The sequence below is a fragment of the Hemitrygon akajei genome, chromosome 10 (genome assembly GCF_048418815.1).
Source record: "Hemitrygon akajei chromosome 10, sHemAka1.3, whole genome shotgun sequence".
NCBI lineage: Eukaryota > Metazoa > Chordata > Chondrichthyes > Myliobatiformes > Dasyatidae > Hemitrygon > Hemitrygon akajei.
The window spans coordinates 92,237,440-92,262,186 of NC_133133.1; the positions used below are offsets into that span (position 1 = coordinate 92,237,440).

General features: G+C 42.6%; 1 protein-coding gene across 9 annotated transcripts in view; it reads right to left on the reverse strand.

Annotated features, from left to right (window-relative positions):
• The window catches only part of klhl13 (kelch-like family member 13), a 204,677-nt gene that overhangs the window by 106,075 nt on the left and 73,855 nt on the right, over positions 1-24,747 (reverse strand). The window contains exon 1 of one of the 9 annotated variants that reach the window (XM_073058639.1): positions 7,412-7,857. The exons of 7 other annotated variants lie outside the window; for them this stretch is intronic. In XM_073058639.1, the coding sequence (XP_072914740.1) occupies positions 7,412-7,491 (80 nt within the window). In that variant the 5' untranslated portion in view covers positions 7,492-7,857. Of the gene's footprint in view, positions 1-6,796; positions 7,118-7,411; positions 7,858-24,747 lie in introns of those variants that run through there. One more of the 9 variants, XM_073058638.1, reaches the window with a different exon arrangement.

Sequence of the window (24,747 nt, forward strand, 5' to 3'; positions counted from 1 at the left end):
CTTAATTATGTCTAGTTTTACGCTAAGTGTAACACCCTTACGTGCTCTTTTAGGCTTATCTGATACCTTAGAACTCATCTTGCTAACGGATGCACAAAATAAATCGTGGTAAAGCACAGATGCTCACAGACACATGTTTAAGTAATGCCGGTTAGAATGCCGTTCCGGGGGAGGAGCTTGGCTGCTGGGCGCGCGCTGCCTTTTTACATACGCTAGCTTTTTCCGTAACAGTGAAAACACCTTCTGTTAGCGAAAACAGGTAACTAATGCAGGTCTTTCGTAACAGCGAGGTTTCGTAAAGCGAACGTTCAAAAAACGGGGAACACCTGTAATCCTAATTCTCTCCACACAGGAGCTGTTTATGTGCAGTGAGGAGTGCACCTTCCCAAAATCCACAATCATCTCTTTGGTCTTGTCCACTTTGAGACTCGTGTTGCTGTGCTCACACCAATCTACCAGCTGCTCAATCTCCTCTCTGTACATTCTCTCATCATCGTTGTTGACGAGGCCAGCTACTATTGTGTCATCAGCTTACCTGATTACTCAGTTTGAAATGGATCTAGCAGTGCAGCCATGTGTCAGAAAAAATAAACAAATATTGACCATCCTGCTTTCTGGGTCTTTCCCTCCCCCCTTCAAACAGTTGACAGCTGATATGGGTTTCTCAGCTCTACTTGTCTACTTTTGATATAGATTTCATCATATTCTTGCAGAACAAACTATCCATCTTGATCTTAGAAGAGTCAAATGACTGAGCAACCAGAGTCATGTGGAAGAGCATGACTTTGGAGTTTTACAACACTATATGTTGGGCTTACTGATTTCAGTTACAAATGCATTAGATATATTTTTATGTTGATATACTTTTGTTTAAGAAATTCCAACACAGAAAATAGATTCTGTTCATTCTTACCATGCATCATTTCTGAACCTTCACTACAGCACCACACCAACTGTCTAACAGAAAATATAATGTATGTTTTGTAAGTGGTCCAAGCAATTCAACACCAAGCTGAAGGTATTGTTCCTTGTGCTCCAACTGAAATTAGTCACCACTTCTCGCATTTGAAACACCTGCACTCTACACGGGTCAGCAGTTGACTTTATTGTCAAATGCCCAAAGTGCATGTCTGCAGTTAAAAATAGATCAATATTGCACTCACTCTTCTGGTTCTATTTTACACCCACTGACTATCACTTTTAGTAGCTTGGGTATACAAACATACAATTCCTCCACAGCTCTTAGTCTGACAAAGTATACAGATTTCTCAAAGAAACATAGTGGACTATGCAACTCCCCAGATTGAATGCCATTTTCAGTAATGTTTATTGTTTGCCCCTCCATTGTCTATTTTCTTCTCTACCTTCATGTTCTGTGTAGATTACTCTTATTGTTTTATTTCCATTGCAACCTCATGTTTGTTGTTACTGGCTTGTAATCCAGTAACCAGGTTGCCTTTTCTTTACATTTCTTTCCTTTTTTCCATGCCCAGTGGGATTCAACATTAACCCAACAGAGCCAATGCAGTATTAATAACAAAGACGGTAATAGACATACCGGTACATGAAAAATGCATAAAGATGATGGAAGCTCTGTCACAAAGCATAAATGGCTCACTCCCTGTGGATAATGATGGTTAACTGAGAATTGACCTACGCTCCCTTGCATGTATGGCACAGCAAAATGTAGGCCACAAAAGTAAAGAAAAAAGTACAAACATAAAGACTTAAGAGCAAATACATTTTGTGCTATGATCTATAACATTAAGGAATAGACCGCTGCAATGAAATTACAATTTTGCAAACTCGTTAGCTCATGAAGGTTTCAGTTCAAAATGGAAGTGCTTCTGTGCAGTAAGCATATGAAAGAATTATGTTGTAATCTTGTAGGTATTTCTTTCAATGAATAAATAGAGTAGATAATATAATTCTCAGAGAGGAATTCTTTACGAGTAGGAAGACAATATCTTTTGGGAGATAGAGGGTTTACTCTATTCTTTGATCTTTTGATTCTGTTCAAACATTAATTGTTGTAGGGTGAGTTGGCTATTTGACTGGAGGACTTCACATATAATTAGTCTTGTTCCCAAGCAGCACATACTCAGTGAGGTTTCCTGTAACTTGAACAGCAATGAAAGGCTGCCTGATTTCTTTCCAGTTTAGATTGCAACTATCATTCAGATCACCTCTGCAGTACACCTCTGCAGGCCACCCTTATACAAGACACTTGGCGCCAAAGGTGGTGCTTTGGACTTTGGATTTTTTTTGATTTCGGAATATTTGCACATATACAAGATAGCTTGGACATGAAATCAATTTACATTACATATACAGCTTAGACATATACCATGAAGGTAGTGTTATATAGATTATTAAAATAATTTTGTACATAAAACAATAGTGTGTACATTGAACCATCAGAAAAGTAAGCTACCACTACCTTGGCCACCCAGGTGAACAGTCAGTAGCTGTTTGGTATCAAAATTTGGATCAAAAAGCTGTTTGGAGCAGAATTAGGCCATTTGGTCCATCAAATTCAGCTGCATATGTTTACATGACACTGACAAATCCGCTCTTTCCATACACAATCGAGTTATTCATTTTTCAGCTTATGAGTATTTTTCTATTTTTCATTAGCTTCTGTTCATTACATAAGTGAGGTCTCTTCTCAGAACTGCCTGTGGTGTGCAGAGGCCTGTGTATCGCCAGAGAACCTTTGCGGTGCCTTAAGGAAAATTCTATTTGTGAAGTTACGGCAGTGCTAAAAAAATTTTGGAATTCGGAGGTATTCGGATTTTGGAATTTCAGATTAAGAGGTACTCAACCTGTGCCAATGAATATTTGATCTGCTTCTCTAAAGCATGTCCTGGCTTGTTACATCTACTAAGGTGCTATTAGAACAATGGATTGACTGATTTAGCAGAATTGTACCTTCAGCATAGAATATTAATTTATCCAATCATTTCAAAAGACGACATGATATTCTTAATGGCAAAATTCATTCATTACAGAAGATTTATGTCAGAATGCACAAGATTCTACAAATAGTTAATGCAAACAAAGCAACACTGCCTATTTGTAGAATCTTGTCATCAACTCTTGGTTTTATGTTTTTAAATCACAATCAGAATCAGGTTTATTATCACCGGCATGTGACGTAAAATTTGTTAACTTAGCAGCAGCAGTTCAATGGAATACATAAACTAGCAGAGGAAAAAAAATTAAATAAAGAATAATAATAAACAAGTAAATCAATTATGTATTTTGAATAGACTTAAAAATGTGCAAAATCAGAAATGCTGTATATTTAAATGCAAGTGAGGTCATGTCCAAAGTTTCAATGTCCATTTAGGAAACGGATGCCAGAGGGGAAGAAGCTGTTCCTGAATCCCAGAGTGTGTGTCTTCAGGCTTATATACCTCCTACCTGATGGTAACAGTGAGAAAAGGGCATGCCCTGGGTGCTGGAGGTCCTTAATGATGGACGCTGTCTTTCTAAGACACCGCTCCCTAAAGATGTCCTGAGTACTTTGTAGGCTAGTACCCAAGACGGAGCTGACTCAATTTACAACCTTCTGCAGCTTCTTTCAGTTCTGTGCAGTAGCCCCTCCATACCAGACAGTGATGCAGCCTGTCAGAATGCTCTCCACGGTACAACTACAGAAGTTTTTGAGTATTTGTTGACATGCCAAATCTCTTCTTATACCTAATAAAGTATAGCCACTGTCCTGCCCTCTTTACAACAACATCGATTATGTTGGGACCAGGTTAAATCATCAGACATCTTAATACCCAAGAACTTGAAGCTGCTCAGTCTCTCCACTTCTGAACCCTCTAGGATTGGTACGTGATCTTTCATCTTACCCTTCCTGAAGTCCACAATCAGCTCTTTCGTCTTACTGACGTTGAATGCCAGGTAGTTGCTTTGGCACCATTCCACTAGTTGGCATATCCTGTACACCCTCTCATCGCCACCTGAGATTCTACCAGCAATGGTTGTATTGTCAACAAATTTATAAATGGTATTTGAGCTATGCCTAGCCTCACAGTCATGTGTATATAGAGAGTAAAGCAGTGGGCTAAGCACACAACCCTGAGGTGCACCAGTGTTGATAGTCAGCGAGGAGGATGTGTTATAGCCAATCCGCACAGATTGTAGTCTTCCGGTTAGGAAGTCGAGGTTCCAATTTCAGAGGGAGCTCCAGAGGCCCAGGTTCAGCAACTTCTCAATCAGGATTGTGGGGATGATGTTATTAAATGCTGAGCTACAGTCGATGAACAGCATCCTGACATAGGTGTTTGTGCTGTCCAGCTGGTCTAAAGCCATGTGGAGAGCCATTGAGCTGGCGTCTGCCACTGACCTATTGTGGCGATAGGCAAACAGCAATGGGTCCAGGTCCTTGCTGAGGCAGGAGATCAGTTTAGTCATGACCAACCTCTCAAAGCATTTCATCACTGCCAATGTGAGTGCTACCGGGTGATAGTCATTAAGGCAGCCCACATTATTATGAGCTGCCAAAATGGGGTTTTAAAAATATTAAAATAAGATTTGATTACAAGATTTCACAGATAAGCAGTGTTGCTTTGTTTGAAAATATTATTTGAATCCAAGGGAAAAACATCATTTTTTTCTACAAACACAAGAATCAAAGAACCTTCTCCATTCTGCATGTATACTCAAGACAAATTAATTATTATTCATGAGTCAGATTACCAAAATACATCACGCTTTATATTCCACACTAGTCCAAAATCACTGGATTGGCAGTTTTGAAAATAAAAGGGACATCATCTTAACGTTTTCCCATGGAGTATTCTACAAATAAATATCAGAAAAGAGTTATCACTAAGTTAAGCTTTCCAGTTTTTAATTCGGCACATGTAGAAGAAAGGCATTATGTATGAAAGAAAGATTGACAATCTGTAGGACCATCAATCAATCCAACAAGGAAGAGTATTCCGACCCTTCATGCTTCAAGCTTATACTATAACTCTCTTCACAATCAGGCCACAAGGATCACTAAATGTTGAGTGTAAGAACTGACAGCAATAAATCATTTGGAGCATTAAAAAAAACACCCTATTTTGGTTTGACAGCTTGTAGATAATAGAGCTGCAAAAGAACATAATGTGGATGTCTAAAAGGTACAGTCAATTATCAACAGCAAATTGCCATTACAGTTCATGCCATGTATTATCTGTATAACAATGGTAGGTATAACTGAATGCTTTAGATATTGGACTATTTAATAAAAATAGATACTGAAGTCATTCAGCGTCCTCAAGCGCACCAATTCTGATTAGTTCCCAGGAAACACTTCTTACTTTTCTTATTGCACCAATTTAATATTTTAACTCTGCTTCCAGCTCTGTCTTAGCAATGTGCCTGACTTCTATCAGTGCATTCTTGTAACATCTGAGACTTCCACCTGACCCTCAAAATTCAATCCCATGCTCGTTTCCTGGTACACTGCAGTCATAAATAGCCTTCAGCACAAGTCACAGGCAAATCATACGTAACACACTCCCATCAACTTGACTTGAATGAGTTGATATCCAAGGATTTATGTTCAATATTCTTCTCCTAGAAAGATGTGCCTTCATTGTATTTATGTAAGGAAAGAACCCAAATAAAAGTGCTCTTGTTGCATTGGACTAAATTATACGTAGAAACCTTGTTGTGACATCTGATAAGAGAAAAATATGGACCATATGATATTTTTCTATCTCCCAACTTCTGCTTTGCACATCTAATCATTATTAGTGAAATGAATGCCAAACCATTCTTTTTGTCAGTTAATAATTCAGTTAATAATTTCTATAATTCCCAAAATTTCGAAGGAAGAAAGTCCATATTGCAATCTGCTATTTACCAGCACACCTAGATCAATACATTATTGCATAGATTTCCAAAGGAGGAAATCTTACATTGGAAATTTGTACATAAAACATCAGTTATTCAAAAACAAATTGTTCAAATGAATTATGAGTTTAGTTTGATGTAATCAAACCACAAATTGGAAACAAAATAACCCAGTTTCATGGAAAATGGCTCCCACTTATTATACACTGTTCATACTAAGTCCAAGGAAAGTCACAGCCTTCAGCATTTAGAGTCAGGAAAGAAAGCTGAGCCAAGGATTTACAAGAAATTACCTGACACTTTGTCATGACCCCATGACATCTCTTCCCTATATCAGTAAATAATTATTAGTAGAAATCTGCTGCTTGACTTTTCCGAAGGATTCACATCCAACCACCACTTTTAAAATTTAAATAATGTTTAATGAAAACTCATTCAAGGTGTTTTTAACTCTAATTCTCGCATGCGCACGTGCCAAAGCAGCAAGATACAACGTGTCAGAAGATGAGTAAGGATAAAGAAACCAATTCAACAATTCAACCAGGACACCTGGTGGCATTTAGTGGTAAAATAAAACTAAAATTTAAAAACGGAATGCAGGGATTGAGGCTAGTAACAGTAAGAGTGAATTAATAGCATTGTTGCAATAAATGATCAAGTGTTAGACGCTACACAATGCAGCACATTGCAAATGCAGTCTTTTAGTACATTTCGCTGTAACCTTAAATGATATCCAGCAATGTAAACCCTCACAAAAAGCACACCAAGTGTATCCAGTTACTACAATTTGAAACGTTTTGGTTGATCAGTACTAATCCATCAACCCAGTAATTAATACAAGAACATGTATTCATGAATAATTGACGTTATACTACAGAGCACCCGCTTTGCAAAACCATACAATGTTTTCAGAAGCTGGCATTTGCAAACTTACATGTATGCCGGAGTCAGTGTTGCCGTCCTAGATGGCTTAAGCATAGAAACTGGGAATTTCCAGTTAGTGGTGTTGCTCGTTTTCCATTTCAATGGCATGGTGTTATAAAAGTACTACGATACCAGAGACAAGCATTTCCAAAACAGACTTACAGCTATGAGCTCCATACCAGATAAGACTGATCACAGTGGCTGCTGCTTAGAACACGTGAATAATTCTGGCACTGCTCTTAAGCTAATGTTTTTGATTGCTGTATTTGGTGAAAGAGGGTTGAAAGACATTCTCTTTTTCCAATCCCTTTGTCTCCCTGAACATACAAGATATGGTTTCTATCACGCTAAGTCAATAGCAGTGCCTCCGTATTCAAGAAAAGCTCCGATGCAACACGCAGACCGATTCTCAGAAGCAGCACATCAGGGCTTTGTTTACCAGTACACAGCCAGAATAAGATAAGGGCTGCAATAAGCAATACTACCTGTACAATACTCTGCAATGAAGCAGTAAATTATTCACAGATTATACCTATTATTTTAGTAAGATTCTTTTTGAATAGCTCCATAGAAGATTAAAGAAAACACAAAAGGATCATGTGATTTAACTGAGTCATCAACATACCTACTCAGAATACACTTGTCATCCTCTGTAAATTCTTCTTTTGGACTGCAACAATACAAATAGGATATAAATTTCAGCATAGCCCTGGGCCACTGTTAATAGACATCAGGGAACAAATTCAGCAGCCTGATTTTCTCCCGTGAAAGCTCCATCCAAACATAGCATCAATGCTATTGTGATAAAAAGCCTTTCCTCATTCTAATAGTCCATCACACAGGCATAATGTAGCGTCCAAGATATCAAAAAAACAGAACTGATCCAATTTCCTGGATGTCGGCTAGTATCTGTTCAGTTTGATTTTATTTTTTCCTTATCGCTTGCTGAGCACCATCCTCAAACACCCGAGTATTTTACAACATGCTGTATGATATGGCTCTCATTCTGTCTCTTCTGCAGGGAACATGGATTGCTTGCAGTATGTTCCAGCAGTCACAATCAGCAGTGCTGTTAACGATCTGATTCAACGGCTCTCGAATAGCTCATCGAGCACTTGAAGTTGTGGCGGAGCAGTTGGTCAAGCAGGTGGCCTCCTGGGACCACTCTGCTGTTCCGTGGTCTGTTGTGATCCAAAGGTTGGTGAAAACACTCAGCATCATACAACTAAATAAATGCCTTACAAATACTTGAAAAATAGTACATAATATTCTGAGGGATGTTACAACCCCTTTCAAAGTAACAGATTCAGTAATCGTTTTCTTTTAAAGAATGAGGCTAGTCAAATATTAATATGTAGCTCTCTGAACTCGCTTTTAAAAAGCCACGATTACTGCAAGTATTTTGCAAGATATTTCTTTAATGTACGTTTAACCTTTAAATAAAGAATATAATTATGAAATTTCCAACAATTCACTTCCATACCTACTGTGAAATATAAACTGAAATAGAAAGCCACAATTTTGATCTGCCACTGGTCCTAAAAGAAATGTTTATACTAATCAGGACCAATACAAGAAATCATAATAACATGAAAACAAAGTACAATTTCAGCAAATTTATAACAATTTATAATTATAATGGACTTACACTTATACTACAACTGCAGTACCAGTGAGAAGTTCATTCACTCCAGACAAACAACGTAGTGCAAGTGTGTCTCAAATCTGGTATTAGATCATGACCTGATATCAAAGTTAGTTTGAAGCTGAATCCACACTGCACATGTTCAACACTGGTGCAAGGCTAAAACCACTTGGCATGGATACTTACTGTATTATGAATACACTTATTCTATCAAACTGCAATAAAAACAAAAACACAATTCTGATTCTACAACTTAACTTTCTCCCATAAAAGCTGCATCCAAAGCTAACCTGAATGCTAAAAGGATTATTTTCTTCCCCATTCTGCTGTTATTTCCTTTCTTTGATTGTAATATTGACAGATAAAAGTTGCAGATCTCAATTCTGTAGTGACTTAACAATAAGTGTATCACAACTGAACTTAATGCATGATTTTTTGAGTAAGAATTTTGTACAGGTTATAAGACAAACTGGAAGCAATGGATCAAGCAAAACAACATAATGCAAAGTGACACAAGAATCCCTATGATAAAAAAGGCCCTGTATCTTACTAGTTTCAGTTAAATGCAAAGATCAGAGAAGTTGGTTTCTTTTTTATAGATCAGATGATGCTAAAATGATATTTTATACAGATGTTCCAAATCATTAGACATTACATAAGGGTCACCTCCGAGAACCACAACCTTGTCATAAGGTTTGAAGGCTTGCGTGGCTTAATGATCCCAGGAACTATATTGGTTGGAGTTAGGGTTTTTTGCTTTGGCTCTTGGTAAGGTCACCCATGCCAAACAGGTTAAGGGGTAGAGGCCAGATAAATAGGGTTCCTCCAGCTTCCATGCTGCCCTCAAATTTACCTGGACCATTTCCGACACCTCCCTCCCCTTTCTCGATCTCTGTCTCCATCCCTGGAGACAGCTTACCTACTGCTGTCCATTAGAAACCCATGGACTCTTACAGCTACCTGGACTATACCTCCTCCCACCCTGTTACTTGTAAAAACACCATCCCTTTCTCTCAATTCCTTCATCTCTGCCGCATCTGCTTTCAGGATGTGGCTTTTAATTCCAGAATGAAGGAGATGTCCTCTTTTTTCAAAGGAAGGGGTTTCCCTTCCTCCACTCAACCATATCTCTTCCATTTCATGCATGTCTCTCATCCAAGCACCAACGCTCCACCCATTAGAACAAGCAGGATCTCCCAGTGGCCACCCGTTTTAATTCCAGTTCCCATTCCGATATGTCAATTCATGGCCTCCTCTACTGTCCCCATGAGGCCACACTCAACTTGGAGAAATAATGCATTATATTCCGTCTGAGTAGCCTCCAACCTGATAACATGAACGTAGATTTCACGCACTTCCAGTAATGGGCCCCCACCTCTGGTTCACCATTCCCCGTCCCCTTTTCCCGCTCTCACCTTATCTCCTTGCCTGCCCATCAACTCCCTCTGGTGCTCCTCCCCGCCCCCCTTCTTTCTTCCATGGCCTTCTGTCCTCTATTAGATTCCTCCTTTTCTAGCCCAGTATCTCTTTCACCAATCAATTTCCCAGCTCTTTACTTCACCCCTCCCCCTCCCAGTTTCATCTATCAGCTTGTGTTTCTTACTCCCCTCCCACACCTTTTAAATTCATTCCTCAATCTTTTTTTCCTCCAGTCCTGCTGAGGGGTCTTGGCCTGAAATGTCGACTGCACACTTTTCCATAGATGCTGCCTGGCCTGGTGGGGGGGGGGGAGGTGTGTTTCTTTGCTAGGATTTCCAGCATCTGCACATTTTCTCTTGTTTCTAATAAGGGGCCACTGGTCTTCCAGGTTCTGGGGTTCAGTTCAGGGCTAACAACCCTGACTGGTAAAACAAAATTGTTACTAATGAAGATTCCTTGTACATCTGAGTGCAATGGTATTCTTGAGTCTCCAATCTGTAGTTGACACTGGTGAAAACCAAAAGGAAGCTACTCTTATGATGTAGGAAGCCCTGAACACCACCAGAGATGAAAGACTGTAGCGATGTACTACATACAGAGCTAGAGACGACACGCAGTCGGTAAGTCGTTTCGAGACTAGTTTATTCAAACTTCACGGCGCTGGCATTTAATCCCTAGCACCCGCCCTCTCTGGCGGAAATGACGTCAGAGGTGCATTACCAAAGTCTCTCTCCGCGCGCTGGCTATTTGTGAGCCAGTTCGCCTGCACAGAAAGTGGGTCACCACATAACCCCCCCCAGAACCGGCGATACACCCCCCAATGTCCACAGTCTGGATCAGCCTCTGTTTGGGAGGCCTGCCTCTGCGCCGCGGTGCCTGAACCTCGACCGGCTGTGTCAAGTCCACATGGGCTGGTTTGAGTCGGTCCACCGTGAAAACCTCCTCTGCCCCCCCAATGTCAGAACGTATGTGGACCTGTTGTTGTTGATCACCTTGAATGGCCCCTCATACAGCCGCTGTAGCGGTGCCCTGTGTCCGCCCCTTCGTACAAACACAAGCTTACAGTTCTGCAGGTCTTTGGGTACATGGCTCGGGGTCCGTCCGTGCTGTGAAGTCAGTACGGGGACCAGGTTGCCGAGCGTTTCGCATAGCCTGTCCAGGACTGCTACAGGTTTTTCCTCTTGCCCCCTTGGGGCTGGTATGAACTCTCCTGGGACGGCCAGGGGCGCGCCGTACACCAACTCGGCCGACGAGGCGTGCAGATCCTCTTTGGGTGCCGTACGAATTCCAAGCCGGACCCAGGGAAGCTCGTCCACCCAGTTAGGTCCTCTCAGGCGGGCCATGAGAGCCGACTTCAAGTGACGGTGGAAGCATTCCACTAGTCCGTTCGACTGTGGGTGGTAGGCAGTAGTGTGGTGTAGCTGCGTTCCCAACAGGCTGGCCACAGCCAACCACAGGCTGGAGGTGAACTGGGCGCCTCTGTCGGAGGTAATGTGGGCCGGTACCCCGAAGCGTGCTACCCAGGTTGCGATCAGTGCTCGGGCGCAGGAATCGGCAGATGTGTCGGTGAGCGGGACCGCCTCTGGCCACCTCGTGAACCGGTCTACCATAGTTAGGAGGTACTGCACTCCTCGGGACACTGGTAGGGGGCCCACGATATCCACATGAATGTGGTCGAACCTCCGATGGGTGGGTTCGAACTGCTGCTGCAGGGCTTTAGTGTGCCGCTGCACCTTGGCTGTTTGGCACTGCGCGCACGTTCTGGCCCATTCACTGACCTGCTTGCGAAGTCCGTGCCACGCAAACTTGCTGGAGACCAGCCGGACAGTTGTCCTGATAGATGGGTTCGCCAAACCGTGTACAGAGTCGAAAACATGCCGCCTCCAGGCTGCTGGGATGATGGGGCGAGGTTGGCCGGTAGCCACTTTGCACAGGAGGGTCCTATCACCTGGGCCTACAAGAAAGTCTTGCAGCTGCAAACCCGAGACTGCGGTCCTGTAGCTGGGCATCTCGTCGTCTGCCTGCTGCGCCTCCACCAGTGCTGCATAGTCCACCCCCAGGGACAGGGCCTGGACAGCTGGTCTGGAGAGTGCGTCCGCCACGACGTTATCCTTCCCCGACACATGCTGGATGTCTGTCGTGTACTTGGAGATGTAGGACAGATGTCGTTGCTGGTGAGCCGACCAGGGATCGGACACCTTCGTGAACGCAAAGTTCAATGGTTTGTGGTCCGTGAACGCGGTGAACAGCCTGCCTTCTAAGAAGTACCTGAAATGCCAGATTGCCAGATACAGTGCCAACAGCTCCCGGTCGAAAGCACTGTACTTGAATTCGGGTGGTCGTAGGTGCTTGCTGAAGAACGCCAGGGGTTGCCAGCGCCCCTCAATGAGCTGCTCCAGTACCCCACCGACTGCTGTGTCAGATGCGTCCACCGTGGGGGCGGTTGGAACATCCGTTCTGGAGTGCACCAGCACCGCAGCATCTGCCAAGGCTTCCTTGGCTTTAACGAAAGCGGCCGCGGCCTCCTCGTCCCAAGTAATGTCCTTACCTTTACCTGATATCGGGGTGTACAAAGGGCACATGATATGGGCTGCTGAGGGGAGGAAACAGTGGTAGAAGTTCACCATACCAACGAACTCCTGCAGGCCTTTGACCGTGTTGGGCTGGGCAAAGTGGTGGATCGCGTCTACCTTGACGGGCAGAGGTGTTGCCTCATCTTTGGTAATCCTGTGGCCCAGGAAGTCAATGGTATCGAGACCGAACTGGCATTTGGCCGGGTTGATCGTGAGGCCGAAATCACTCAGGCGGGAGTAGAGCTGGCGGAGGTGGGACAGATGCTCCTGATGACAACTGCTGGCTATAAGGATGTCATCCAAATAGATGAACGCAAAGTCCAGGTCGCGTCCCACCGCATCCATTAGCCGCTGGAACGTCTGTGCGGCTTTCTTCAGGCCGAACGGCATTCGGAGGAACTCGAACAGGCTGAACGGGGTGATGGAGTGCTGTTTTGGGGATGTCTTCAGGGTGCACCAGGATTTGATGGTATCCCCGGATGAGGTCTACTTTGGAAAAGATTCTTGCCCCGTGCAGGTTTGCTGCAAAGTCCTGTATGTGCGGCACGGGGTGGCGTTCTGGAGTTGTAGCCTCGTTCAGTCTGCGGTAGTCGCTGCATGGTCTCCAACCCCCGGCTGCTTTGGTCACCACGTGCAGGGGGGAGGCCCATGGGCTGTCAGACCTCCATACGATCCCCAATTCCTCCATCCTCTTGAACTCCTCCTTCGCCAGGCGGAGCTTTTCTGGGGGGGAGCCTTCGTGCGTGGGCGTGGAGGGGTGGTCCCTGGGTCAGGATGTGGTGCTGTACCCCGTGTCTGGGTATGGCTGCCGTGAACTGCAGTGCCAGAATCAATGGAAAGTCCGCTACGATTCTGGTGAATTCGTTGTCCGACAGCGTGATGGACTCCAGGTGTGGGGCCGGCAACTTGGCTTCACCCAGGGAGAACGTCTGGAAAGTCTCAGCATGTACCAGTCTTTTCCCTTGCAAGTTGACCAGCAGGCTGTGAGCTCGCAAGAAGTCCGCCCCCAGGAGTGGTTGGGCCACGGCGGCCAGTGTGAAGTCCCACGTGAACCGGCTGGCGCCAAACTGCAGCTGCACTGTGCAGGTGCCATAGGTCCGTATCGTGCTGCCATTTGCGGCCCTCAGGGTGGGTCCTGGCTTCCTGTTGCAGGTGTCGTACCCCGTTGGGGGCAAGACGCTGATCTCCACTCCGGTGTCGACCAAGAAGCGGCGTCCTGACTGTTTGTCCCAGACGTACAAGAGGCTGTCCTGGTGGCCAGCCGCCATAGTCATTAGCGGCAGCTGGCCCTGGCCCTGGCCCTTGCAGGGCGGGCGACAATGGCGGGCTTTTGTGCCCCACCGCTGGTGGTAGAAACACCACTGTTCGCTGGCCTCCTCACTCCTGCCTCTGTGTTGTGTGCGCCTCCCTGCTGGGCCTGGTCTGATCCGCTGTTGGGCGCGTGGCCTGGTAACCTGACCGACGGACGCCACGCTCTCCCTCTTGGCTTTCCACAGCACGTCTGCCCGGGCCGCCACCTTCCGGGGGTTGCTGAAATCTGCGTCGGCCAGCAGCAGATGTATGTCCTCGGGCAGTTTCTCCAGGAACGCTTGCTTGAACATGAGGCAGGGCTTGTGTCCATCAGCCAGGGACAGCATCTCGTTCATCAATGCTGACGGCAGTCTGTCTCCCAAACCGTCCAGGTGAAGCAGGCGGGCACCCCGCTCACGCCGTAAGAGGCCAAAGGTCCCAATGAGTAGCGCCTTGAATGCTTCGTATTTGCCTTCTTCCGGGGGCGACTGTATGAAATCCGCAACCTGGGCGGCCGTCTCCTGGTCAAGGGCGCTCACCACGTGGTAGTAACGCGTGGAATCAGAGGATATCTGCTGAATCTGGAACTGAGCTTCTGCTTGGCTAAACCACACGCGTGGTCGCAGTGTCCAGAAAGTCAGCAGTTTTAGCGAAACTGCGTGAACAGATGAAGAGTCGGTCATCTTTGGTCCAAATCCCGTTTGGACCGTCGGGGTCACCAATGTAGCGATGTGCTACGCACAGCGCTGAAATAATGACACGCAGTCGGTAAGTCGTTTCGAGACTAGTTTATTCAAACTTCGCGGCGCTGGCATTTAATCCCTAGCGCCCGCCCTCTCTGGCGGAAATGACGTCAGAGGTGCATTACCAAAGTCTCTCCCCGCGCGCTGGCTATTTGTGAGCCAGTTCGCCTGCACAGAAAGTGGGTCACCACAGACTTTCATTATTGCCCTAAATGGCAGTGGAATAATGGGCAAGAGAGGCGCATAAAGCAAAATTAAGGAGAAATTGTTTTCATGAGTAGTGACAATGCTAACCAAGGAATACAGATTTAAGAAATACAACGCGTCTTTTCATGAGCAAACACTGACATTGGGCTAATATACATCCTGGTATGTTGTTGTATTAAGTTGCAGCAATCAGTCCTGTACCCATGACCTTATGAATGAGAAAACATAGTTAGTACTATGACAAGGCTTACTCCAGCAGTACAGTCAACAAAAATAGCTCACTCTGCATGCATCAACTAAAATAAGAATAACTGTAAGAGGAAACAAAACTAAAATCTACTGGTGTACTGCAACAGTAGCACAAAAATACTTTATCCAAATTCTATACAAGCCGATAATTTTGCACCAAGTTATTTACAAATTCATTTCACATTACATAATCATGACAATAAACTACATTCCCTAAGGCTTAGAACCACAGCTTTTACAAGAATCTTTTGAGATTATCGTGCTTTTTTTAAAATACAACTTCCCCTTGAAGAGAGAAAAAAAGGCAAGGCAAACAGGTTCACCAGACAGATTTTAAGAAAGGCAGGACTGCCATACAAGGAGAGATTCGTTGACTAGATTTCTATTATATAGGGTAGAATGAAAATGGACTGATTAGATAAGGACTCAGGTGCTCATAGTGAGGGTTCTCTACCTGTTTTTACATTAAGACACTTGGAATGAGGTTAGGACAAAAGTCTTCACTCAGATAGTGAAATTACAGAATTCACTATAACAATAAAAGCCAAGTAACTCAATGTATTAATGGAGATTACTAGATTCAAAAAGCAATCAATGGATATTGTTTGGTATTCTGCTATCCCTCTGCCTTCAGCCAACCTTTCCCTACACTTGTACTTAAAGATAGTCAAGAACTGCAGCTTAGTCAGGTAATTACTGAAGAGCAGAATGAGAGTGAAACTGAAGTCATTCACTATCTGACACTAGCTCAGCTGCAGGTACGTTGTGAATTGCACTGCAGTTTAGATGTGGGATGTGAACAACTGACTTGCCATCAGTGTAGGAGGATACTACAAAAAAGTGTCAAAGTGTGCTCACTCTGCCTTCTCTCTCCAACAAGGAAGAATGAAGTACCGTAGATTCCGGACTACAGAGCGCACCTGATTAAAAGCCGCTGGCTCTAATTTTAGAAAGAAAATCAATTTTTTACTTGTACAGGCCGCACCGGATTTTCGGCCGCACCGGATTTTCGGCCGCAGGTGTCCCACGTTGTAATATGAGATATTTACACAGAAAGATATTACACGTGAGGATTTTTTAACTTTTAATTAAATCCATATGGTAACATAAACAAATACATATTGCAAATGCTTTTTTTCGAACCGTGCCTGTAACGCGGCTACTTTTAAATATACGTTGCGTATACTTTTTTACTGAACAACATTCCAATATCTCCTAACGACTGGTAAAAAATATATATACTGCAGCCTACCAGGAAAAGTTATTGATCGCCTTTAACTTAAAAGTAGCGTTCGCTCAGATCTAATGCCGCTCGCGTAATGTGCTCGCCCCCCCTTCCCGTTTATCGCAAACGGCATTTTTCCCACAAGACGCGGCGAAACCGGGTGTGACGTCATAGCATCCCGCGATGTAGTACAGAAAACAAATATACTTAAAACACTTCTAACTTTAACTAGAAAATGAATTACTAAGCGAAAATATTGTAAACTAAATAACTGCCATAAAGGCAGCACAATGCTTTTCTTCGAGTGTTTTCCATGTTGATGAGGGTGAGTACAAATGACTGATTTACAATAATTTAATTGTGAAAGTGCGCTTGATTTATCGTACAATTTCATTGGACCTCTGTGAACTACTCATCAATTTTATTGGTCTACTGTTACGAGGCAAAATGTTTTTGGCGGCATGAAAAAAATCATGCATTAGCCGCACCGTAGTAAAGGCCGCAGTGTTCAAAGCTGTTCAAAATGTGGGAAAAAAGTAGCGGCTTATAATCCGACATCTACGGTATGTTCATCTTTGTTGGTATAAGCAATTGAAGAATAGCTTCTACTTCCCCTCAAGCTTGCTTTAATATTCAGTTAACATTACAGCTGACTTTGCCATTCATTCTTCTTACCCTCTATTTCACTTGAGCCCAAATGTCCATCATTCTCAGCCCTTCAGCTTGATCTCCAAGTTGTCTTCTTTACTGAAGTGTCTAAAAATCTGTCAGCTATTGGCTGTTCACAGTCCACTGATACAGAAAATGCCAAACACTTACAAATATCGATGAGAAAAATTTTAAACAAAATGGCTTAGCTCCTATAGTAATCAAGTCATAGAGCACAATGGCACAGAAACAGGCCCTTAGGCCCATCTAGTCCATGCCAACCTATTATTCTGCCTAGTCCAATCGACCTACATCTGGACCATACTCCTCTATAACCCTCCCATTCGTGGGATGAAGTAGCAACACAACATTAAAACAGATAATCAGCCTGATCACAATAAATGGCAGAACCATTTGTAAGGGCCAAATGGTCTACTCTTGCTTCTATTCTTCTATGTTCCTACTTTCTTTGCTGTGTGTTACTATGGATATAAAGCACAGTAAACAGAATTGATGATACACATTAGTGTACTTTTACATCGCTGGGTTGACGTGGTGTGCATTTTTTGGGAATCTGGGTACTGACACACTAATTTTAAGTTCTAAGTCGCTTTCAAGTGTTCCTGTCCAGTGAAAGTCAATGCTAAAAATTCAAATTCTCATATATTACATTTCAATATTATTATTTGGCAATGAACTACTATCCAGAATAATAAGTGCTGTGTATCAATTTCCAACCAGGGCAAGAACTGGGTTAACTTTAAGCTCTAGCTTTTATCAGATGTAAAATATTAACTCTACTTTTCTCGGTCCACAAATCTATTTGACAGCTGGTAGATCTTCCCAGCTTTTACTATTTTGATTCTTCATTTGCTAATAAGGATACTAGAAACACAGTATATTGAGGTAAATTATCTAATTAATTGCTACAAACATATTTTTTGGTAATTTTGAAAAAATTGAATGGTTCACAGTAACAGAGTTTGTGCATTGATGAAAGAAAACCTTAAGAATACTCAGATCTAATCTGAAATGCTACTTGTTTCTTTTTCCAGATACTGTCTACCTGAGTATCCCTAGCATTTTCAATTTGAATTTCAGTATTCCCACATCTGTAAGGTTCTATTTTTCAATGACTGCATAAAACTTTATTTGAAAATAAAAAAGCAACATGCTATGCAGATTCAAAGGTTTTCCACATGCTGCGCTATGGAGGGTGCCTAAATATAGTTGTCTATAGGTGAATTTATATCCAAGTGAAAAAAGAATCAGTAATATCAAGTTGCATTACAAGTGAAATAACACAAATGGAACTAAACATCAGATATTATTTCAAAATCTCATTAGGACTACATCTGCAGCATGCTGCCACCCACACTGGACCCCCCCACAATTTGCCTACCGACACAACAGATCGACAGATAGCACAATATCCACAGCTCTACACACTGTCCTTACGTACCTGGAGAGTAGGGATGCTTATGTGAGAATGCCATTCTTGGACTACAGTTCAGCATTTAAAACCATAATTCCCTCCAGACTCGACAAGTAGCTCAGATACCTCAGCCCTCGGCTTTCACCCTGACTTTTGTAGCTGGATCCTGTACTTTCCCTCAGATTGCCAGCAGGGGGCAAGAGTGGGCTCCCTCACCTCTGCCCCTCTGACCATCAACACCGTTGCCCCTCAGGGCTGTGTATTAAGCCCGCTCCTTTACTCTCTGCACACCAATATTGTATCGCCACCCACAGTTCCAATCTGCTAATTAAATTGTTGATGACACTAAACTGATTGGCCTAATCTCAAATAATAATGGGACAGCCTAAAGAGAAGTCATTACCATGATGTGGTGGTGACAAGAAAACTACCTCACCCTTGATGTCGCAAAAACAAAGGAGCTGGTTGTGGACTACAAGAGGAATGGAGACAGGCTAGACATAGCACAGTACAGGCCTTTCAGCCCACAATGTTGTGCCGACTCTTAAACCCTGCCTCCCATATATCCCCCCCACCTTAAATTCCCCCATATACCTGTCTTGTAGTCTCTTAAATTTTACTAGTGCATCTGCCTCCACCACAGACTCAGGCAGTGCATTCCACGCACCAACCACTCTCTGAGTGAAAAACCTTCCTCTAATATCCCCCTTGAACTTTCCTCCCCTTACCTTAAAGCCATGTTCTCTTGTATTGAGCAGTGGTACCCTGGGGGAGAAGTGCTCGCTGTCCACTCTAACTATTCCTCTTAATATCTTGTGTACCTCTATCATGTCTCCTCTCATCCTCCTCCTCTCTAAAGAGTAAAGCCATAGCTCCCTTAATCTCTGATCATAATCCATACTCTCTAAACCAGGCAGCATCCTGGTAAATCTCCTCTGTGCCCTTTCCAATGCTTCCACATCCTTCCAATAGTGAAGCGACCAGAACTGGACACAGTACTCCAAGTGTGGCCTAACCAGAGTTTTATACAGCTGCATCATTGCCTCGCGACTCTTAAACTCTATCCCTCGACTTATGAAAGCTTACACCTCATAAGCTTTCTTAACTACTCTATCTACCTGTGAGGCAACTTTCAGGGATCTGTGGACATGTACCCCCAGATTCCCTGCTCCTCCACACTACCAAGTATTCTGTCATTTACTTTGTACTCTGCCTTGGAGTTTGTCCTTCCAAAGTGTACGTGGACCAGACTGCATCCCAGGGCAGATATTCAGGTTGTGCACAGCACAACTAGCAGGTGTGTTTATTGACATTTTTAATCTCTCCCTCTCCCAGAGTACAGTGCCCTCCTGCTCCAAATTATCCACCATTGTCCCTGTACCAAAAAAAACCAAGGTAACATGCCTGAATGACTGGCGTCCTGTTGCACTCACCTCAATAATAAGCAAATGTTTGAGAGGCTGGTCAATGATTACGTCTTCAGCTTGCTACTACCCAGACTGGACCCCCTACAATTCGCCTACTGACACAACCGATTGACAGACGATGCAATCATCCACATACCGTCCTTACACATCTGAAGAAGAAGGATGCTTATGTGAGAATGCTGTTCTTGGACTACAGTTCAGCATTCAACACCATAGTTTCATTCAGGCTCAACAAGAAAGTTAGAGACCTCGACCTTGACCCTGCTTTGTGCAGCTGGATCCAGGACTTCTTGTCAGATTGCCAGGTGGTTGTAATAGTGGGCACCCTCACTTCCAACCTGCTGATTCTCAATTCAGGAGCCCCTCAGAGCTGCGTACTGAGTCCGCTCCTTTACTCCCTGTATACCCATGACTGTATCGTCACCTACAGCTCTAATTTGCTAATTACATTTGCCAATGACAGTACACTGATCGGCCTTATCTCAAACAACAACGAAGTAACCTACAGGGAAGAAGTCACCTCTCTGACACAGTGGTGTCAAGAAAACAACCTCTACCTCAATGTCACAAAAACAAAGGAGCTGGTTGTGGATTACAGGAGGAATAGAGTCAGGCTAGCCCCTATTGACATCAATGGATCTGGGTTTGAGAGGGTTCCTCTCAAACAGCTTTAGGTTCCTCGGCATCCACATCCACAGATCCACATCATGTGGTCTGTACATACCAGCTGTGTGGTGAAAAGGTCACAACAGCACCTCTTTCAATTCAGACAGTTGAGGAAGTTTGTTATGGGCCCCCAAATCCCAAGAATTTTCTACAGAGGCACAATTGAGAGCATCCTGACTGGCTGCATCACTGCTTGGTATGGGAACTGTACCTCCCTTAATCGCAGGACTCTGCAGAGAGTGGTGCGGATAGTCCAGCACATCTGTAGTTGTGAACTTCCCATGATTCAGGACATTTACAAGGACAGGTGTGTAAAAAGGACCCATAGGATCATTGGGGACCCGAGTAACCCCAACCATAATCTATTCCAGCTGCTACCATCTGGGAAATGGTACCACAGCATAAAAGCCAGGACCAACAGGCTCCGGGGACAGCTGCTTCCACCAGGTCATCAGACTGATTAACTCACGCTGATTAGAGTGTACTCTATATTACATTGACTGTTATATTATCATTTACTATGATTTCACATTGCACATTTAGACAGACACGTAACGTAAAGATTTTTACTCCTCATGTATGTGAAGGATGCAAGAAATAAAGTCAATTCAAATATCATGGGGTCATACAGAATAGAAACAAGTCTTTCATCCCATCAATTCCACAATGACCTACAATATTCCTCTTTTATTCTCCCCATACTCCCATCAACACCACACTGCCCCCCAACTCCAATTCTATACTCACCCACACCAAGGACGACTTATGAGGCCAACTTGCAGGTCTTTGGGATGCAGGAAGAAAATGGGACACCCAGGGGAAACCCACACAGAGGGAAATATGAAACTCCACACAAAGAGCACTAAAGATCATGATCAAATCGAGTACTGAGCTATGAAGCAGCAACCCTACCGGCTGCACTACGGTATCTCCACTGTTGTCAATGTCAAGACCATTATTAGAAATAACTGCAATGGTGAAAACTGGCAATATGCTGACTTACTGGAATTATCACCATGCTACAAAAGATGGCAGGAAAATTTGACAGGATATGTGATGCTGATCATTATCAGATATTTCTAGCCCATTCTGAAAGTTCCTGACATTGGCCTCTCCCACACTCTCCTTTCTTTATTCATGTGCTTAACCCCTTAAATATTTTCCAGTCACTAGATTAAGAATTTGTGGGTTCCATTATATTACCTGACTTAAAATCAAAGATTCCTCATTACTAATTCTGTCCTTCCATTGGCCAATGTATCGTCCTCCTGATCATAAGACCACCACATCTTAAATTGACATCCTCCCTCTTCTGTATGAACCTTGAGCTATCCGCATGCAGCCTCCACATTTGTCCAATACTCCTGTTCTATCATTCAATGTCCACATTCCATCTTCAATAGATTTATCTCACCTAAAATGCTCCTGACAGTATCCCAATATGAGCTGAGTTTCATCCCCTTACATTGCTCCTTAACTCTGCCCGCAGACCAGTAATGCCCCAAATTCAAATGTCTCATATGTCCAAATCCACCCTCATAGCTTGGTCTGCCTCCTTAATATAATCCACATTAACTGTCAAGATTATCAATGTATACTCAACCAATGCTGGCCATTTTCCTTCATCCCACACAAGTATTTATGCCTACTAATCTAGGTTATTATTTCAAGAATAATCACAATCAATGGTAGGACACTGTAAGTGCCACACAAGGTAGCAGGGCTCAAGGAAAAGATGATCAGTAAAGCTTATCAAACACTGCCCTGCATTGATCAAAGAGAAAAATATAAGAGCACAAAGTCAAATTGAAAACACATAATCCAGTTTAAGCCATGGTTAGCGTACAGAGCAGTGTTCTGTTTCCTGAGCTGCAGAAGGATTTTGATAATACTAGAAAGGATGCTAATGAGATGACTATTTTACCAGAGTTAGAGAATTATTGTTATGAGGACAATTGAGAAGTCAGAGACTGGTTGGCAATGGAGTGTGAACCAAGAAAAGGGGGTTACCAATGAAGTTAATTTTTGGTCAGATGAACACGATAGGCTGAATGGTCCCCTTGTGCATTGTAAGTTGCAAACATTCTGTGTGTCACCTTTACATAAAAATATATGGGTTTTAAACCATAGTTGAAATTGAGCAATAACGTAGGTTGGAGGCTGTGTAGTAGAAAGAGCTGCCATGGGCTAGGTCTTTTGTTGAGTCCAATCTGCTCTCTCAATTAAATGTGAAGGATCCCAAGGTATTATATGTTAAGGAAGCAAGAGAATTATCCTGCTGCCTTGGCTGATGTTTATTTCCCAAATGAATTTCAATGAAGCATTTATCATTTGTAGGAGCTGTGAATTAACCAATCATTTCTTACTGCTCTTCAACAGCTACACTTCAAATACACTCAATTGGCTGTTTTAGTGTTTTATAACAGAGGGTGCAAAAAAAAAGGACATCAAATATATCTTTTAAAAAAAACAATGGAGGCTGAGGGAAGACCTGATAGAGCTTTATAAAATTATGAGAGACAGTCAGATCTTTGTCTCAAGGCTGAAATATATAGCACCAGAGGGCATATATTTAAAATCAAAGGAAGTAAGTCCAAAGGAGATAAGTGGGACAGGCTTTAATTTTACAGAGTGTGTTGGGCACCTATATGCTGTCTGGGTTGGAGATGGAGATAAATACAATAAGGACATTTAATAACCTCTTAGATTGGCAGGAAATGGAAGGATGTGGACAATGTATAGGCAGAAGAGATCAGTTGGGCATTTGATTACTAATTTAATTAGTTCAGCCTAACATTGCAGGACCTATCCCTGTGCTGTACTGTTCCACATTCTACAATCTTCACTAGGAGAAAATTTGTGTGGTTGCACAGAGATCATTTCCTCAAACTCTTAGCAGTAGTAACAGGCAACCATCTTTGTATGAAATTCCTGCACAAATCCTTGATATCATTAGTCATCTATCAAACTAAATTCTTGCAATCTGTTAAGTTTTATGAATATTAGCACCATGAGCTGGACCACAGTCTCACAGAACCCAAATAAGAGGCAGTATAAAGGCTGGCTTTAAATGAAATGGTTAGCAATTATATTGCAAAGCACAACATTTTTGTGCACAATGCTAACAATTTCATCTAAAACTCAATTGCTCTAAGGATTCATTCTGCATGTTAGGGAACTTTAGCATGACATTCTATGCATTTGACTTGTTAATACAGAGGGTCCATTGCATCATTTCATGTACACACAGTGAGACTGAAAGGCATGCAATGTAAAAATATTATAATTTTCGTAATGAATACTGCTGAGCCACAGCAGTTATAGAATTCTCACAGTCCTAAGTCTGAAATTGCCATTGGTCATTAAAATATAAATTAATTTGACGAGAGAAACTGTGCAATGTATTTTGAACTTCAAAAAAGGCGCATAACAAACAACTGGAAAGGCTCTATTCACATGATCACACTGACATAAAGGAGTTTAATTCTTCAAGGCAAATTAGTTCATTCTGAAATTTTACTTTGATAACATCCCTCAAGGTCTTCAAGCCTATTCCACATAGATTTTTTTGTTCACCACTACACACCCCATTTCTACAATTCAATACCTAGACTCCCTGTGAATCTTTTTTTATCTTATGATATGAATCAATTTCAATGCAAATTATTTATATAAAAACAATCAGAGCCAAAATGGTTCTCCTTGCATTGCTATCAGGTCAGGATTTACAGCTTCTTAATTTTGATGCAAAGTAAATTCAATTCACATCATGTTTTATTATATGCACCCCTAATTCAGTCTCAAGTATATTCTCAGTACAAGCCACAGCAATACATCATTCTGACTAGGGTACAGTATAGACAGGTACAAAATGTTTTACAACACTTGCAAAACAGAGTTCTGGACCATGAACTTCAATAACGTGATATCACTCTTGCCTCTGAATCAGAAGGTTACTGGTTTATTCAACCTTTGAAAGTTGAATTATTAACCAAGGGATAAGATACACTGGTGGAGCATACTGGAAAGAAAGTGGCCAATGTTATGTTTGGCATATCACTGTAAAGGTAAGAAATTTTAAATGCCTTCAGGGTGGAATTGCAGCATGTGACGTATTCTGAAAATTGCACAATCTGAAGATGAGTTTACCCAGAGCCTTGTTCAACTGGCCTTACCCAATTGCACTGGCAACATTCATTTCCAAAATAGATTCCACTCTACACAAATAATGGAAAAGGCATAACTCACATTGAGTTATTTTTCTAGATCTTCAATTAAGAACATAAAAAAAATTGGGAGTAGACAAGAGCAACTAAGGCTTCTTGTGACAGTTCTAAAGAGTTATAACTGATATTAGACTCTTGAGAAAGCAAAGCCCACATAAACAAGGATGTTCAAAATTTATTGTCCTGAATGTTGATAAAACTCAACGAA